This window comes from Danio aesculapii, chromosome 21, assembly GCF_903798145.1.
Source record: "Danio aesculapii chromosome 21, fDanAes4.1, whole genome shotgun sequence".
NCBI classification, from domain to species: Eukaryota; Metazoa; Chordata; class Actinopteri; order Cypriniformes; family Danionidae; genus Danio; species Danio aesculapii.
This window is the reverse complement of record NC_079455.1, coordinates 19,737,180-19,755,637: the sequence shown is the minus strand read 5'-3', so window position 1 is coordinate 19,755,637 and position 18,458 is coordinate 19,737,180. Positions and strand designations below refer to the sequence as shown.

General features: G+C 35.7%; 1 protein-coding gene across 2 annotated transcripts in view; it reads right to left on the bottom strand.

Annotated features, from left to right (window-relative positions):
- gria1b (glutamate receptor, ionotropic, AMPA 1b) overlaps positions 1 to 18,458 on the bottom strand; it is a 90,229-nt gene that overhangs the window by 19,565 nt on the left and 52,206 nt on the right. For both annotated transcript variants that reach the window (XM_056446424.1, XM_056446425.1), the window contains exons 10-11: positions 16,277 to 16,483; positions 11,257 to 11,708 (exon numbers count right to left, since the gene is read on the bottom strand). In XM_056446424.1, coding sequence (XP_056302399.1) covers positions 11,257 to 11,708; positions 16,277 to 16,483 — 659 coding nt within the window. The remainder of the gene's footprint in view (positions 1 to 11,256; positions 11,709 to 16,276; positions 16,484 to 18,458) is intronic.

Genomic DNA, 18,458 nt, shown 5'->3' with positions numbered 1-18,458 from the left:
AATGCACCACACAATAGGTGCGTCCCAAAACGCATACTTATGCCCTATTCTATGCCATTTTGTAGTATAAATAGTGTAAGTAGTGCGTTCACACTGAAAACTATAAAAAATATAAGTGCACTTTAAATATCTGGATGATGCACTTATTCAACCATTAAAATGAAGTGTGTAATGATGGACATTTCATGCACTCAACAACCTTTGCTCACGAAGCGAAAGGGGCGGAGCTTTTGGGCGCTCATGTTGGATTACATTATTTATTTTGGATTGTGAAAGCAAAGTTTTCCTACGAGAGTGATTATAGCACCTCCCAATGGTGAATGGGGTTATACTCATGGCAGGCATTATTTGGCAGTTTGGTCATTTATTTCATTAATTTGGCAACAACCAAACGTCATTAGGGAAACGGTTTGAATTTCCGCTTAGTAAAAAAAACAGTGTTCCATTTGGGATGACACTAGATACATACACTATGCTGTTGAGTGTGTAAGTGCATAAGTGCATAGTGTGCCATTTGGGATGCAACTATTCTCTATTGAAGACAGGTCAGGACTGCAGACAGGCCAGTCAAGTGATTTCTTGGGATTTAGGCAGTCAGCATATTAATATTAAGTTATTGCATGTACAATGCATGTACATACTTCATATATAAAGTCACATTTAAATCAAAATGACAAATTCCTATTAATTAAAAGAAATTTTGCAGTACTTACAAAAATCGATGTATTTATTATTTGTGCTTATTATTATTTTTTTTTGCTTTACTGCCTTTTATTTCTAGCATTTATGTCACAATAACAAAAAAGGCTACTGCAACTTGTTTCATCATGAGCTAAGCAGTAAATCATGTGTAAAGTAAATGTCAAAACAAATGAGGCAAGTTCAATACAATATGTAAGCCAGACAAGTGTAAAATCTGCTCTAATCTGTTCATTACTTTCTTGTTCGACCAATAGCAAGAGCTTGGGGCGTGGCTATTGTAGCAAACCAACCAGTGAGTGTTTAGTGGAGGTGGGATTCAGAAATGTGCATAGACAAAATTTGAACTTCCAGTATATGCAAAGCAAAACTAAATACTGGCAGTGCTTTTACAAGATAGAGGATTTTGATGATATGCTTGGGTTTGGGGCAGCACGGGGGCTCAGTGGTTAGCACTGTCATCTCACAGCAAGAAGATTGCTGGTTCGCGCTCCAGCTGGTCCAGTTGTCATTTCTGTAAGTTTGCATGTTCTCCCCATGTTGGCGTGGGTTTTTGTCCAGGTGCTATGGTTTCTCCCACAGTCCAAAGACATGCTGTATAAGTGAATTGAAAAAGCTAAATTGGTCGTAGTGTATGTGTGAGAATGTGAAATTGTATGGGTGTTTCCCAGTAATGAGTTGCAGCTGGAAGGGCATCCGCTGTGTAAAACATGCTGGATGAGTTGGCGGTTCATTTTGATGTGGCAACCACTGATAAATAAAGGCACTAAGCTGAAGGAAAATGAATGAATGAATGAATGAATGAATGAATGAATGAATGAATGTTTGGGTTTCAATCAAGACAGCCAAACTTTTGGAGGATTATTTTTCTACAAATAGGCTAAACCTTGCTTCCCTTTCCTCCTCAGAGGAGACGTTCCTGATATACAAGCACAATAGACAAAGGAAACATAAGGTCACATAAGAAATCATTGCGGCTATTATTATTTGAACACACATAGAGTAGCTTGCACATTAAAAGAATACCAGCAGTGCAAATCCCCAGATGAATCCTCCAAATGAATTATCATGCTAATCCGGAGAATATGGGTCACTCCGGCACCGAAAAAAGGTTCTCATGGACAAACACTCTTTCAATCACATCTCCATTGAGACAAGACGACTCACAACAGCACTGTAGCAAACTAAAAATAAAGGTCTCCTTGTCGTTCCTCGTGGTGCTGCTGCAAAACGTCCGTTCCATTACAGAAACTCAGACGGACACTGATGGGAACGTTGTGACATGCTGATCATCTCCTCGTACTCTTGTGTCACAGTTCAGTTAAGCACTGCAGAAATTTTCCAAACACTTGGGATGGCAAGGTCACCTCGATAGCAGGAAAAACCCAAACGAGATGTTATCCTCCAGGCGTCAGTGCACATGTTTTTGTATTGTGAAAGTACACTAATGTGCTCGTGACCTAAATGTGTGACCTAAACGTAATGTGTACTGTACGTGACCTGTTAGTGTCATTGCATATGGAAGTGTTTGTAAAGGGAGAGTATTTTTGTACGGGGGGTATAGGGGATCTGGACAAAGCTGAAGTGACAGTCGGCGGCCGGCGGGAGGAAGGGGGCACCATGACGCCTGGGTTGAACTGTCATGCTTACTGAAAGCCTGATGGTGTGACCCACACACAGACACAAAGACACATTCACCATCTCCAATAGTGCTCCTAAGGCACACAACATGTATCGCTTCCTCAGGGTCACTACTCACTCTATTGCTCCAGCAAGCACACACTTTTTCATGCTCGTGTCCTGGAGCACTTTCAGGATTACTCTTCAGCAGGTGTGAACAGACAGACCATCGGCCTCCGGGCCAATTTAACTCATTGGAAAAGTCATCTGGCCTGCATGCGACAGCTTTCCTGGGAGTCACATCTGTACCCTCCCCTCACAGTGAGAGCACTCTTTATAGCAAGAGATTCGCAGTAGTAGTTCAGTGGAGGTCATTCTGTCTACCGTAATGAGGGCATTGCATTTTACTGCTCTAAACACTGACACCAACGGCTAAAATAACTCCTATACTTATTTAAAGGGGCAGTGTGCACTGTCTAAGGTTAAGCTCTGCAGGCCATGTGCTATGATTTTGTGTGTGTAATATACATATATATGTGTGTGTGTATGTGTGTGTGTATACAACACCATGAGAAACACACTACACATACTGTATATTAGGGGTGTAATGGTACACTGGAGTCACTATTTGGTACAGATGCAGCACAACAAGAATAAGCAACAAATCTCCAGTACTTGCATTTTCTGTTTATTTAAAGCATATATAGTAAAATATTCAATCTGAGAAACGGATGGATGGATGGATGGATGAATAGACTAAATACAAGTATGGGTGGCTGTATGGATGTAAGAACAATATGGATGGAAGAAATAACAATAAACAGAGTTGAAAAAAAATAAATAAAAGGATGGATGAATGGACAGAACAATGGACAGAGGAATGATAAATAGATAGATGAAACAGAAAGAACAATGGATTATTTACAAATGGACAAATGAAATAACAGTAAACAGAAGAGTTGAAAATGGATGGACAGAGGAAAAAAAATGATGGATGAATGGATGAACAATAAAAAACAATGGATTCAATTGAATGGATGGATAAACAATAAAACAAAATATGGATAAATTATGGATGAACTAATGGATGGATGGATGGACAGAAAAATAAAAAGAAATATGGATGGATTAATTAATTGAGGGATGGATAGATTGATGATTGGATTAATAAAAACAATGGACAGGAAAAATAAAAGGATGGATGGGTGGGTGGATGAATAAACAATTTAAAAAAAAAATCAATGGACTCATTTTGGTTGGATGGATAGATGGACAATAAAATAAATAAATTAATTATGGATCGATTGATGGATGTATGGATGGATGGACAGTAAAATAAAATAAAAATATGGACGGATTAATGCATGGATAGATTGATGGTTGGAATAATGAAAACAAAATGACGAATGGATAAACAAAAAATTATGGATTAGTATTGGATGGATGGATGAACAATAAAAAGAACAATGGATTAATTATGGATGGGTTGATGGATGGACAAAAATAAGAATAAATATGGATGGATTATTTGATAAATGGATAGATTGATAGAAGGACTAATGAAAACAAAATGATGGATGGATGAACAATAAAAAAAAATCAACTGACTCATTTTAGATGGATGAATAATTAAAATAACAATTGATTAATTATGAATGGCTTGATGGATGGATGGATGAATGGATGGACAGAAAAATAAAAGAAATATGGATGGATTAATTAATTGAGGGATGGATAGATTGATGGTTGGAACAATGAAAACAAAGGATAGGAAAAATAAAAGAATGGATGGATGGATGAATAAACAATAAAAAAATCAATGAACTCATTTTGGATGGATGGATGGATGGATGGATGAACAATAAAAAAATAATTATGGATGGATTGATTGATGGATGGATGGACAGAAAAAATATATGGACAGATTAATTGAAGGATGGATAGATTGATGGTTGGAATAATGAAAACAGAATGACGAATGGATAAACAAAAAAATGATGGATTAGTATTGGATGGGTGGATGAACAATAAAAAGAACAATGGATTATGGATGGGTTGATGGATGGACAGAAAAATAAAAATAAATATGGTTGGATTAATTGAGAAATGGATAGATTGATAGAAGGAATAATGAAAACAAAATGATGGATGGGTGGATGGATGAATGAACAACGAAAAAAACAATGGATTAATTATGAATGGATTAATGGATGGACAGAAAAATAAAAGAAATATTGATGGATAAATTGATGGATAGATCGATTGTTGGAATAAAAAACAAAGTGATGGTTAGATGAATAGGATGGATAGATGGATGGATGGATGGATGGATGGATGGATGAACAATAAAAAAATCAATGGATTCACTTTGGATGGATGGATGGATGGATAGATGGATGGATGAACAATAAAAAAATCAATGGATTCACTTTGGATGGATGGATGGATAGATAGATGGATGAACAATAAAAAGAACAATGGATTAATTATGGATTGATGGACAGATTAATGGATGGATGGCTGGGCGGGCATAAAAATAAAATGTATAGATTTATTGATGGGTGGATAAATTGATAATAAAAAACAAAATGATGGATGGATGAACATGAGACAGCCCTGATCAGACAGATAGGTTGTTCAGTATATTGTTCAGTAAATCATTTACTTCGAGCTAATATCTCAACAATTGTAAATGTTACTTCAGCCATAATTAAAATAATGTAAGATCCAGTGATGCAGAGCAGAGAAATAAATCACTTTAATGAATGAATTACCAAATTAACGCTACAGCGCTCAAGACGCGTGCTTCCCATAAAGAATTGATGCAGACGAACACAGACGGTTTCCACTAACAGGTGGCTTTTAGCCGTCTGAATCTGAGAAGACAGTTCACAAAAGCATGTTGTTTACAGAAGCCTATCTGAAACGTGCTATGAAATGCACAGTGTTGATGCTAGTGGACGTGACAGTGATAGTGCATAATATGCATAGTAAACAGTCGGCAATTCCCACTTCTGGGTAAAGCGCTAAAAGACGAGCAGCAATCATGCCGTGTGTCGAGTTATTAATTTATATACCATCAGAGCCGTGTCAGGCTGCTGTGGGCTTCAGTAATTCTGCACTCACGTTGCTAATCATCTGTGCCATCGCTTCATGACTTCAGATTACAGCACAGCTCGAGCCCTGGTTAATTGCTTTGATTGCCCCCGTGCTTACAGTGGGATCTCTATTTGCTCTCTGTCTCGCAAGACGTCAAAGAGACTTTGTTTTTGGCACCTTTAAAAGAAATAATGAATTAATGAAATCGTAAGCACCCTTCATAAGCACCTCATCAGGAACTAATCAGGGAGTGTGGATGAGGTAGCGGGGATTTTTCTGAAGCGATGGCGCAGATGAGCTGGAGTGAATAACAATGTGAGCAGTCACAGCTCTGAGTGGCAGCTCTGACATTTGTCGAGGACAAACAAGTTTCCTGTCAGAGATAAATACTGTAAGCCGCTTGGTGTTTTCTGTCTGGCCCACACAGTCCTCATTACCAAAACACTCAAGCTGAAGACTTTCTTAAACGCTGCTTTCTGCCATGACTGACAAATAACCTCACAGTCCGAAAACTATTTAAATGGCTCAAAGTATCAGAGATTCAAATGCCCAGCAGACCCAGAACTTGTAAAAACATTCTCTTAATAAGCACTTTTGTCTTGCGGTACAGTAAAAATATATAAAAATCTTATCTGTCATAGAGTGAAAGCATTGCATTGTATTACAACACCTTGCATGCAACCTGTTAATATGGCCACCTAAAAAATGCACTGTTTGCTTAACTACGTTTCACAGGCATTCAAATAAGAATGGGTTAGCGATATCTAAGCATAAATAATAATAATAATAATAACAACAACAACAATAATTAATATTATTAGTAATTTTGTTCTTATAATTATAAAATTAGCTTTATTTAATAGATGGTTGTTGATCTAAATTGTTGATTATCGATTAATATTAATAATATATATATTGTTATTACTATTAGTAGTATGCCATAACATTTTAACTATTGACTATTTCTAAATCTAAATGGTCGATCATCCAATAATAATAATAATAATAATAATAATAATAATAATAATAATAATAATAATAATAATAATTATTATTATTATTATTATTATTATTATTATTATTATATTAATAACGCTTATTTAGCCATATAACCCTGCAACCCAAGACTGGTTACTTACTGACAGGGCTTAATTTGTGTTGGAACACACTGGATCCGGAAGCTCTGAAATTTGATCAAGCACCTCATTTTACCGATCCCCTCCTCAACAGCCCTCCTCCCCTGTCCGCTGTTCACTTTCTTCCACGACTCCCCAAACACTTTTCACTTTCGCCCACACCCCTTCGCCATCCAACGTACTGAAGCTAAGCAGGGTTGAGCTTGGTCAGTATCTGGATGGGACACTACATGGGAAAACTAGGTTACTTTTGGAAGTGGTGTAAGTGAGGCCAGAAGGGGGCGCTCAACCTGTGGTTTGTGTAAGACCTAATGCCCCAGTACAGTGAAGGGGACACTATACTGTCAGTGAGCGCCGTCTTTAGGATGAGACATTAAACCGAGGTCCTGACTCGCTGTGGTTATTAAAAATACCATGGCACTTCTCGTAAAGAGTAGGGGGTGTAACCCTGGTGTCCTGGCCAAATACCCACACCCATCATGGCCTCCCAATCATCCCGATCCACCTAATTGGCTCAATCACAGTCTCTCCACTCCTCCAATAGCTGTTGTGTGGTCTGCGCACTGGTGCCATTGTCCTGTTGCTGCTGTCATATCATCCAAGTGGGTGCTGCACACTGGTGGTGGTGTGGAGAGACCCGCCTCATGATTGTAAAGCGCTTTGGGTGTATGGCCATACATGACACATGCGCTACATAAATACACACTACATTACACATTACATTTTTAACTTTGTTTTTGAATGTCATAACGAATAAAAACAAAATAAAAAAGTGTACAACTGAAAGATTAACAATGTCAAGGGCAAATACAATTTATAGTATAAAGATATAAGTTATAGAGTTAGGAAAATATTATAAGAATGTCACAACGGGACAGTTTTATGTCTAATGTCTAATTAAAAAACTGGTCTAATGTCAAATGACTGCTAATAATATGATTAATATTAGGGATGTCCAGATCCGATCATGCGATCGGAAATAGGGCCTGATCATGTGGTTTCGGACTCAATTGGATTCGGATGTTACCTCCCGATCAGAACTCATATATTCTCATTTTTTTAACACATCTATAGTTATGCAGTGGCACAAAGTTAGACCTCTTTCTTAACTTCACACAGAAACAGCAACATGTCCGGCCTTACATCACTTTGTTGCAGAGATGCTATTAGTTAAATGCCAGCAAAGTAGAACACGGGAGCAGTTTGAAGTGGAAAGCGGGAGTATGTCTGCGGTCTGGAGGTGTTATAAAGTTGATGATGACAACATTGCCATAGCAAACTGTAAGAACTTGGGATTGCCTACCGGGAATTTTAAGTTGAGGTGCTATTTGTTTTTATATTAGATTTATTTACTGTTGCACTTAAGTCCAAAAGTGAAGAATTGATGTTATTCATTTCTTGATTGTTTAAGCTACCTCACAGAAGTGCTCTGTTTGTTAACACAGTTGTTGAATGTTAAAATAAGGTGAATTAAATAAAAAAATAAGGAACATCCTGGAACTGTTTCTTTGCTCTTCTTTATTCTTTTTTATGTATTAAAGAAGTATCGAATCGGGTTTCGGTATCGGCAGATACCGAACTGATCTGGACGTCCCTAATTAATATCAACAACAACAATTATTTTTATTTATATTTATAAACAACTCTAAAATATCTCTAATATATGAATAACAACAACAATAATAATAATTTTTGTTAGTTTGTTACACAACTAGTTGAGTTATTAATAAATAACCAAATATAGGTTAAAAATAACCCAACAAAGCACCAAATATTTTTAACTCAACCATTGGGTTAAATAAATAATTCAACGTTTTTTAGAGTGTATACATTTGTTTTTTACAACAATACAACAATGATTTGTTCAAGAATCAGATCAAGTATCGAGTATCATAAAAATACTTTATAAAATGGATTATTGGGGGCTCATAATAGACTTCCTCATCACTCTCTGAAACTCTCCAGTCAAAACAACACAACCGTTCATCGCAAACTCTGTTCAATCAAAGCCTTTACACAAAAACCAACTGAATGATTTCCTAATGAACGTCCTCATGTCAGAACTTCAGATGAAGTTTTTTGCATGAAGTCCTTATCCGGCATGGATAAAAAAACACTGTCTAGCTCAGTGCTCTGGCGCAGACAATCACATCTGTCATGGAGGCTCTCTGGCAGTGTAATCTAATTTGAGTGTGTTGCTTGCTTCCCTCAAGCCAAGGATATACATGTCCAACCAAAATGTCAAACACTAGCAGAAGAGCCAGCAAACCCAGAGGCTCCAGGCCAATCTGCACATAATGAGGCTAGAAGACCCTACCAGGGGTGTCAGCGCTAGCCCGACTTATGCTAACACTTCCCTCATGACTAATGCTAGTATAAATAAAACTGTGAATAAGTGTCCGATCGGTCAAAGAGACAGGCTGAGATCCAATAAGATGTTTGGAGAAGAAGGCTCTATGCTGGTGATTCCTATATTGAATCACTCCCTGCAAACGGTGACAAGCAGAGAAGGGTTTATTGTAATGTAAAATAAGTAATAAGTAATGTAAAAAGATGATTTAAGAGGGTTTATTAGTTTTTCAGGTTTAAGTATGGAGGCTGAGAGAGCTTAACCTGCTGCAAGACGCATGCAAATAGAAACAACAGCAAATTAAGAAAAAATCTTCATCAGTTTGACACTACGTGCACTACAAATTCTCACAACCCAAACACAAACAGAAAAATGTGCTTCAAATCCTCACAATGCAAATCTAAATAGGTAAAATAACCTGCTTTTTTATTTGAAGCGTGTTTTTCTATCAGTGTTTTCATTGTGAGTCTTTGCAGCGCGCTTTTAATTTGTGTTTGCATTGTGAGGATTTGAAGATGTTGTCTTAATTTGCTGGTGCTAGTTTCTATTTGCATGTGTCTTCTTAAATTGCAGTGCACTTTCGGGCGTCCTACGCAAGTTCTACAGATAAATATATCAATAATACCATTATTTATTGGCAAAGATAAAATAAATCAGTTATTAGAAATGAGTTATTAAAACTATTATGTTTAGAAATGTGTTGAAAAAAATCTTCTCTCTCTTAAACAGAAATTGGGGAAGAAAATAAACAGGAGGGCTAATAATTCAGGGTGGCGCTAATAATTCTGACTTCAACTGTATATATATATATATATATATATATATATATATATATATATATATATATATATATATATATATATATATATATATATATATATATATATATATATATATATATATATAATGAAATAATTGTAAACTTATTTGAAAAATTCATCTAGCTGCAAATAAATATTTAACATTTTTTATTTAGTTTAACTTTGTGTATTAATATAACAACTTTATTAATTTAAGGAGCTTATTTATTGGTTAATAATAATTCTAAGTTATAATGTCATTAGCAAATATCAATAAACACAGTAACAAATGTGTTACTCATTACTAGCTAATGTTAATGGATTTGATCTGCCAAAATGCTAACCGTTAGCATAAAAGCTTTGAAAACACAGTTCTTCCCCTGCCGTCCAAAGCCACACCGCCTGAAATCACGAATGCACACCTTAAAGATGACAGTAGACAACCCACTAGATCATGTCATTCGCCAGTTAGAAAACTTTATAGTACTTTATAATACTACAATTCCAATCAAAAAACTGTATTATATCTAGCACGATTTCAGTTATGTAGTAAGCAAAGCTTCATAATGTCATAATGTGCAATATTTCATGCAAGCAAGGATCACTGGTCTCATTCTCTCATGCATTTTGTCCTAAAGTGACTACTGCATGCTTAGTGGTTTGCCGGCGGGGTGCAGGATCTACACTTATTACTAAGCCATGCTGTAAAAGGTACCAGATTAAAAAGAATCACATCAGTCTTTCGCTGGAAGATTTCAGTGGCTGAACAACACTTCTGTGTATTTAACCCATTCGTAAAACATCAAAATCTACATCAGCTTTGATTGACTAAAACAGTTTAAAAACATAACATTACCTGTCTAAAAGAAATAATTAGCATACAAAAGTTCCTCCAATATTGATTGAGGATTTTAAAAAGTTTTGATTCAGCATTTGTTTTTACTGTTGTTATTCTCTTGTGTGCATGTGAACGAGCAAACGGTGGATCTTTCTGCGTGAACAGGGGAGCGCACACATTTGTTGACAGACAGTTTGGCCTACTTGTCAGAATTATGGGAATTGTCGGCCTGACACTTTTCAATTGGATGAACATTTTTTAGTCTTATGCCATACCCAGAATATAAAAATACATTTAGATCATTTACTTTAATCATTACTAATGGAATGTGAAGAGACTTTCAGCCAGCACAACAAAAATGTTTCTGAAGACATTTACCAACTGCACCTTTAACTACTGTTACTACTGAACAATAATGTAAAGAGTTAACAAATAATTTGTCATTTATGATAACTGTTGATATCTTTAACACGTTTATTTTTAAATATATTCTGAGCATTTTATTTGAACAGTCTTCATTTCAGATGTAGTTCAGGGACAGTGTTATGCAGCAGACGATTAAAGAGATCATCTTTACTTTACAACCCATTTTCTCCATCACAGATGTTGTTTGCAGAGTGTGAGTCAGCCAAATGAACAAGCAGCAGTGGAAGATGAGAAACATTAAGACAATGATGATGAAAATTGCGCTTTTTTCTTCTCATCTAGGCCTACCTTGGTGAGATATCGCATCCTTGCTGCATAAAGGCTCCGAGGGAAAACCACAGGCTGTTGAAGATCCCAAACTCATTGGTGTGCTCCGGTTGTTTCTCCTGCTTCTCCTCTCGCTGGTTCTGACTCTGGTTGGGCGACTGGTTTGGTTCTGGTGATGGTGGTTGGTTCTGGTTTTGCTGATCTGCTGTTTCCTCTTCATCATCTGCATGCCACTCGTACGGACTGAAGCGGCTGACCAGGAACAGCACCACACTCACACCAATATAAGCAAACACAATGCACATCCAGATCTCATAGGCTAGCGGGTCCAGAAAGGAGAAGACGCCAGGTTTGGATTTGGTGGGTTTTTTGATCATGATGGAGATTCCTAAGCTCATAAAGGGCTTGGAGAAGTCAATGACCTCTTCTCTGACCAGAGTAATGGTGAGGGGGGCCACAGCAACATCTGCTTTCTGCAATACAGAATTAACATGAGTTAAATGATAGTTCAACCTATGTGGAAAATGTAGTCAATTACTTAGCCTGATGTTGTTAAAATGCTGACATTTAGACCACAAAAATGGCCACAAATGCTTATTGTTGTCTATATAATTGCAGTGAATTGCAACCAGCACATAATATATATTTATTGCACTGTTGTCTGGAATAATAGATTCTGATTGGTCAGTCATGACATTCCAATGTATGTTATTCCAAGATAACAACCACTGAAACAAATAACACAGACTCATCTGGGTACTTCGAATAATCTTTACCGTCAGTGAATACATTCACATCTAAATTTATATGCTTGTCAGTCGTGCCGCTGTATTTGACTGTTTATATCAGTGGTCAATAACTTTTTTAGCTGAAGATCCCTAACCCCAGGTTTTCTGAAAGACAAGATCTACCCATTCAAAAACTGACAGAAAAGTAAAGCTACATTTTAAATTTTATTATTAAATTTTATTTGCAGTTTATGACCTTTAATTTAATATTAAACTATTAATATTTAATATTGTTTATTAATTTTTTATTTCATTTTTTTGAAAAGTCTACTTTTACAATTTGACACACATTCAAATCACTGCAGAAATCTTCTAACCAAAAGGCCCACGTCCTAAACAGTACAGATACATTTCTTAATAATTAACCAACTATAAATTTAAATCATTAACATATGCTATATATTTTTGTTTTCACAAGCTTTAGAGATGTAGCGTAAATTCGGCTTTTAAATAATTGGTCACCTATGGCTTTCATCATGAGCCCTGGCTGCGTTCAAATTGGCATATGTTTTGAAAGCGCACTACGAAGGGAACACAATTATTAATATGAACATCGCTAAAACAGAAATGTAAAAATACTCTGAAAGCAAATTACACCTAAGAGAGATGACTTTAATGTTTTTTTTTATTATTCCAAAGTTTAAATGTTAGAATGTTCTGAAGGTGGGATAACTGGAAACCGAACACAACGATGAACTATACTTCTATCTACAGCTCTAGAGGTGTAGTTGTAAGCGTACAAGTTTGTGACGCAGTTTGCGAATGTTCGTTGGAATGACGGATTTGGGAAATGGCAAATCAACAAACTATGTTTGTAATGACAGAACTTGCGACCTTAGATGGCTAACGATGGTTTTCGGAAATGCACCCCAGTACGGTCTCTGTGAGAACGCAAGTCCGTTCTCTGCATTCTTGGAATTGAGAAACAGCTATTGTGTGCGTGAAATTCTCTAATTATCATTTTTTTGTTATTTAAAGCTTTAAATAAGTTGCTATTTATGACCATTATATGGGTGAGCAGGACATTTTTTTTTTATTTATCCTTTTATGGAAATGTAGAAGGACATATTAGTCTGGAACACCACCAGGGTGAATAATGAATAAATACACTTTCATTTTTGGTCCTGTGTGATTTACTACGTTAACAATAAAGCATACTACTCATGCTTTCAGTAGCTTCACAGAAAGTGATGTAATCAAACATTCAGAATGTGTTTTACGAAGCTTTGAGATCCAGTTTCGCACACAACAAGACTTTTCCTCAGTAGGTTTTCAGAACTCACTGGAATTACAAATCAAGCACGAACCAACAAAAAGCTTTATCTACAATTTTAGAAGCAGCCAAACATATAAATAACTTCAAGTATCACAGATCACTACAGAGTCAGTTCTACTCAGCGCTGTGTCCTCAAGAGAATCCCTTGTACGCTATCACTCTTTCCGTGCTTCATAATAATGCTGTATTTTCTTCAAGCAGAAAAGAATAGTAACGAATGCCGCTTGACAACACTGAGCTGGAGTGTTCGCATTTAGCCCAACGAAGACAGACTACATCTGACACTGCTTAGCTTTCCAAAGCCACTAATGCTGCAGCCTCAGGGTAAACATGCTCTCAATAAGAAACTACAACCAAGAACTAAGAGTGGCTATGAAAACCAAACTCTATTTTTTTTTGGTATTCTGAGTTATTCCTTTCTAATTGGCCCTTTTTAGTGTGGTGCTAGGACCCTGTTATAATGCAAAATCAGACATTGTTCTAACATGCTCTGACACGAGGGGAAATCTTCTTCATGAGTGCTGATGAGAGACCAAATAAAATATGCTTTGTTCAACCTGAGGCATTGAGGTTTGGAGACAACATGTCCTGTTCTTTGTTCTGAGATAGAATTTGTCCACACTTTGCTGCTTTTTTTGTCATCGTTATACAGACATTTTGTTCAGGGAATGGACAAAATGCAGATATAATCTAAATTCACTCTAAATATGCGATACAGATGCACACACATATGATGCATTTTTTGGAAGCTGTTTGGAGAGAACTGTGTGTAGGTATACTGTGTCCACAGTCATCTTGCGGTGATATAAAGACAATAAGTCTCTTTTTTAAAATTTCCTGATGTTAAAATAGGATCCACATCCCAGTGATTTTGAAGTCCACGGCAACGGGATGTAGGAGTGCAGTTTTCCTTGGCCACCAAATTTATTGACAGGCACAGATTAACATGTCTCCGTAATAATGCATATAAACTATGCACAGAGCAAGATTTGCAAAGAAACTTGGATTAAAAGATCAGTTCCAACTCTCTGTGATCAGCTGCACCTTAAGAATGAGTTTTACAAGTTTAGAATGTTTTAAAACAGTGCATGTTTGTAATACTTTAAAGACAGTAAATTTGCTATGTAAATCATAAGCGCTGGAATCAGAACAACCACATAGTGTCAGTACAAATAAGGAGCAACAATATTTATCCATTCATTTTCTTTTCGGCTTAGTCCCTTTATTAATCTGGGGTCGCCACAGCAGAATGAACCGCCAACTTATCCAGCATATGTTTTACGCAGCAGATGCCCTTCCTGCAGCAACCCATCACTGGGAAACATCCATACACACCCAGTTCACTTGAAACTCATGTCTTTGGACTTGTGGGGGAAACCGGAGCACCCGGAGGAAACCCAATCGACACAAAAACATCAACTGACCCAGCCGAGGCTCGAACCAGTAACCTTCTTGCTGTGAGGCGAACATGCTACCCACTGTGGCACTGTGCAGCCGAGCAACAATGTACGAGAGCAAAAACAGTGCAAAGTTAAATGTGTAATCAAAATGTCATATTGTCTGTAGTAATTGTGCATAAATACAGGACACATTTGACATCTGAGGTCACATAGAACACTGTAAAAACTTTTAAGCCAGTACAACAACAAAAAAATTCCTTTCGCTTTTTCTTGTTCACTCAACTTTGGAAAACATCAGCTGCACTGACCTAAAATGATTTGTCAGTAATAAAAAAAAACATTTAGAGGTGAACTACTCTGTAACAAAACTTTTTAAGTTGCGCCAACTGAAAATGTTTTGTCTGCAGAACTGGAATGCCTGAAGTTGAGTGAACAAAAATAAAACATAATCCTAATTTCCTTTTGTACTCAACATTTTTTTTTCACCTTTACTTGATAGGACAGTAGGGAGTATAGAGAAGAAAGGGGGAGAAATCAGCATAGGACTTCGAGGCGGGAATCAAACTCAGGTCGCCGTGAACACCAGAGTGGCATGTATCAATGCTCTAACCACCACACCATTGGCACCAACATGTACTCAATTTTTAAAAACATCAGTTGCACTGACCTAAAATAGTTGATAGTGAACAACTTCTAAAATAGAAGTTGAGTGAACAAAAAACTCCTGTGGAAATTGGTACAAGGAAATAATACATTATCAGAACAAATTGAATTTTGAATTGCATCAATTGAAAACAATAACTAAAACAGAGACAAAGGTTACCAAAACATTTATTAGATAAAGAATTAGAAACAGGACAGGACTAAAAGATTTAATGTTTAAATTTCAAAAGGAAATGAGATTAGCAAAATCAAGGTATTTTGCGGCAATTATTGACACAAATTACCATAGACCAAAAACTCTTTTTACCATTTTTAATAATGTTGAGGCTGTTGCTGTCTATGGAGGATGAGGGAGCTCTCGGACTTCATCTAAAATATCTTAATTTGTGTGAAGATGAACACAGATCTCAGAGAATTGGAACAGACGGAGGAAAACTGATTTATTTTTGGATGAACTAAACATTAAATATATCAAAAAATAAAATTGAATAGAATATAATAAAAGACAGGTAAACTGGAAAGGAAATGAAAATGTAATCAATCATCCAATCAATCAATCAATAAACATTCTGTTAATCAATCATTAATCAATCAATAAATCCATGCCATACTGAACTTGATAACGTTCATAAATACTGAATGTACTCCTGTCTAATGTGGCTCTTAATGTATGCTTGACACAAACAAACAAACAAACAAACAAACAAACAAACAAACAAACAATATGCCAATCCTCTGCAATAAAATCTAATTTAAATAGAAAAAATGTATAAAATAGAAAGATTGCAAAGTAAACAAACAAACAAACTATTTTTTTTATTTTCTTAATTGGAAAAACTTAATTGAAAATATACTAAATCAGTCAATCACTCAATCATTACCACACAGAACATTCAGTGAAAATATCTACTTACGCCATACACTAGTTCTCCAACCATCCCATTCCACATCATTGTCTCTGCGTCTCTGGCTCCATACTTTCCATCTCCCACGAGCTCCAGTCTGTAGGAATATCCCACGTGTTTGGCGATTTCTGCCGCAAGCTCTACACAGTAACCCTCATATTTATCATTCCCCACTAACTGCTCGTGGTTCTTCTTCAGCATCACATATGGAGCTTCCTATGAACGAAAAACACAGAAACACAGTGCAGGTTAATTGTGCATTTAGTCTTAAGTGTTATAGTATAGGCCAGATGAGTGTAGTTGTTTAGTTACAGCGTGATTCAAAGAGGCTTGGAAGAAAACCTTGCATCATCTACATCAAATGGATCTTGCATTTCCAGCGTATTTCTCAGCTTATAAATAATGAAAGAGTTCACTTCAATCATATAGAATGCCCAAAACAACATCAACAGAAAAAAGAAAACAAGGAGAAGAAGCAGAGAAGAAATCATGTATATTAAATATGTATACGACGATGCACAGATGTTCATTGTGTGTATTGACATCGAATACACATTATGAACAGCATAGGTACAGTATGACATTACAGCCATACAAAAGACAAATCAATACTGTAAGGGTCTAACTACAGTCAAAGAAGAGACCTCAAGGGATGAAGGTATTTCTTTTTGGAGTTGCACTGAAATAAGATTAATAGCCACTCAAAACTCGGAGTCAGCCCACAAACTGTGTCCGTAATGAGCAGAACAGTAAACCCAGCAGGGTTCAGAAGACTCACGCTACTTCTCACCTTCCTGAGAGGATGGAGATTCACCCTAGAGGCAGAGAACAAACTCTTCTGAGTGCAGGATCATGCAGTGACGAATTTTGAGAATTTGAATCATCTTTTATTTAAACCATGAAACAAGTAATACCGGAAAAAACAGAACATCACAGAGTACATGGGGACTGTTTTATTATTACTTTGTCTTTGTTCTAGAACACTGGACAGGAACTTAATTAACATTTGATTCTTAAAATAAAACGTATAAAAAACAGAGATCATTTTAGGGTCAAGTTATAATACCTGTTGAAGACAGCTTGCTACAATATTTCAAGCTGTCAAATAGATCCCCATACGCAGTCACAAGTCCAGTCACAAGGTGTTCATTAATGAATGAATTTGTGTTTTTGAATGAATTAAATGAGTAGGTAATTTATAACAATAATTAGCCGCTTACTTCACTTTTCAATAAATCTGAAAGAATCAACTGAATCAGTTATTCAACAACAAACAGATAGCCTGGTTTTAGTTCAATTTGTTAAACATTTTGATTTAGTTTAATTATTTTTTTTAAATAATTAACATTTTTCTGCTCAATCTTTATATTTAAAAATATTTATAACTTATAATTATTATAACACATGCATTTATATGTATTCATGCAAATGAAAACATATATATATATATATATATATATATATATATATATATATATATATATATATATATATATATATATATATATATATATATATATATATATATATATAAAGCACACTACTTCAGTTGAAAACATGCACATTTAATACTCTATGATATATCAGGGTCACAGTGAATCCCTTGCACAATTAAATCTATAATCATCCCTGTATTGTTTGTTGCTTTTTCTGTTTTTGAAATGTTTATGCACTTTAAACATGTTACAATTATTGAAATTGTTTAGGAATTAAAACTTGCATCGGCTTTATAGAAAAAAGAAGATTCTGTAGAGTAGTTTCAGAATAAAAAAGAGGACTTGAAGCCTGGCTTACATATAAAGATGTCACTTTTTTATGTGAAAACACATTTATCAGTATTAATGAAGTCTTCTGCATTGTTTAGCACAGGTAACTGAGATTATATATCTCAAACTGTTACATTATATTGTCTACTTTTCATAATCATGACTTATATTTGGCAGCTCAGACATTATTTTCCATAATGTGATTTTTTTTACCATCATTGTATGTAATAAAATAAAAACATTCAATTCATATTTTAAGCTCATAATTACCTTTTACATTTGTACAATGTGGAAAGGATTTTCTCTATAACATGCACATTGATTATTCCAACCAATGACATGTATTTGGAAAAAATCTTTAAAATAAAGGTCTTTATTGGATTTGATGGTTCCACAAAGAAACATTTTACATAAAAACAACAAAA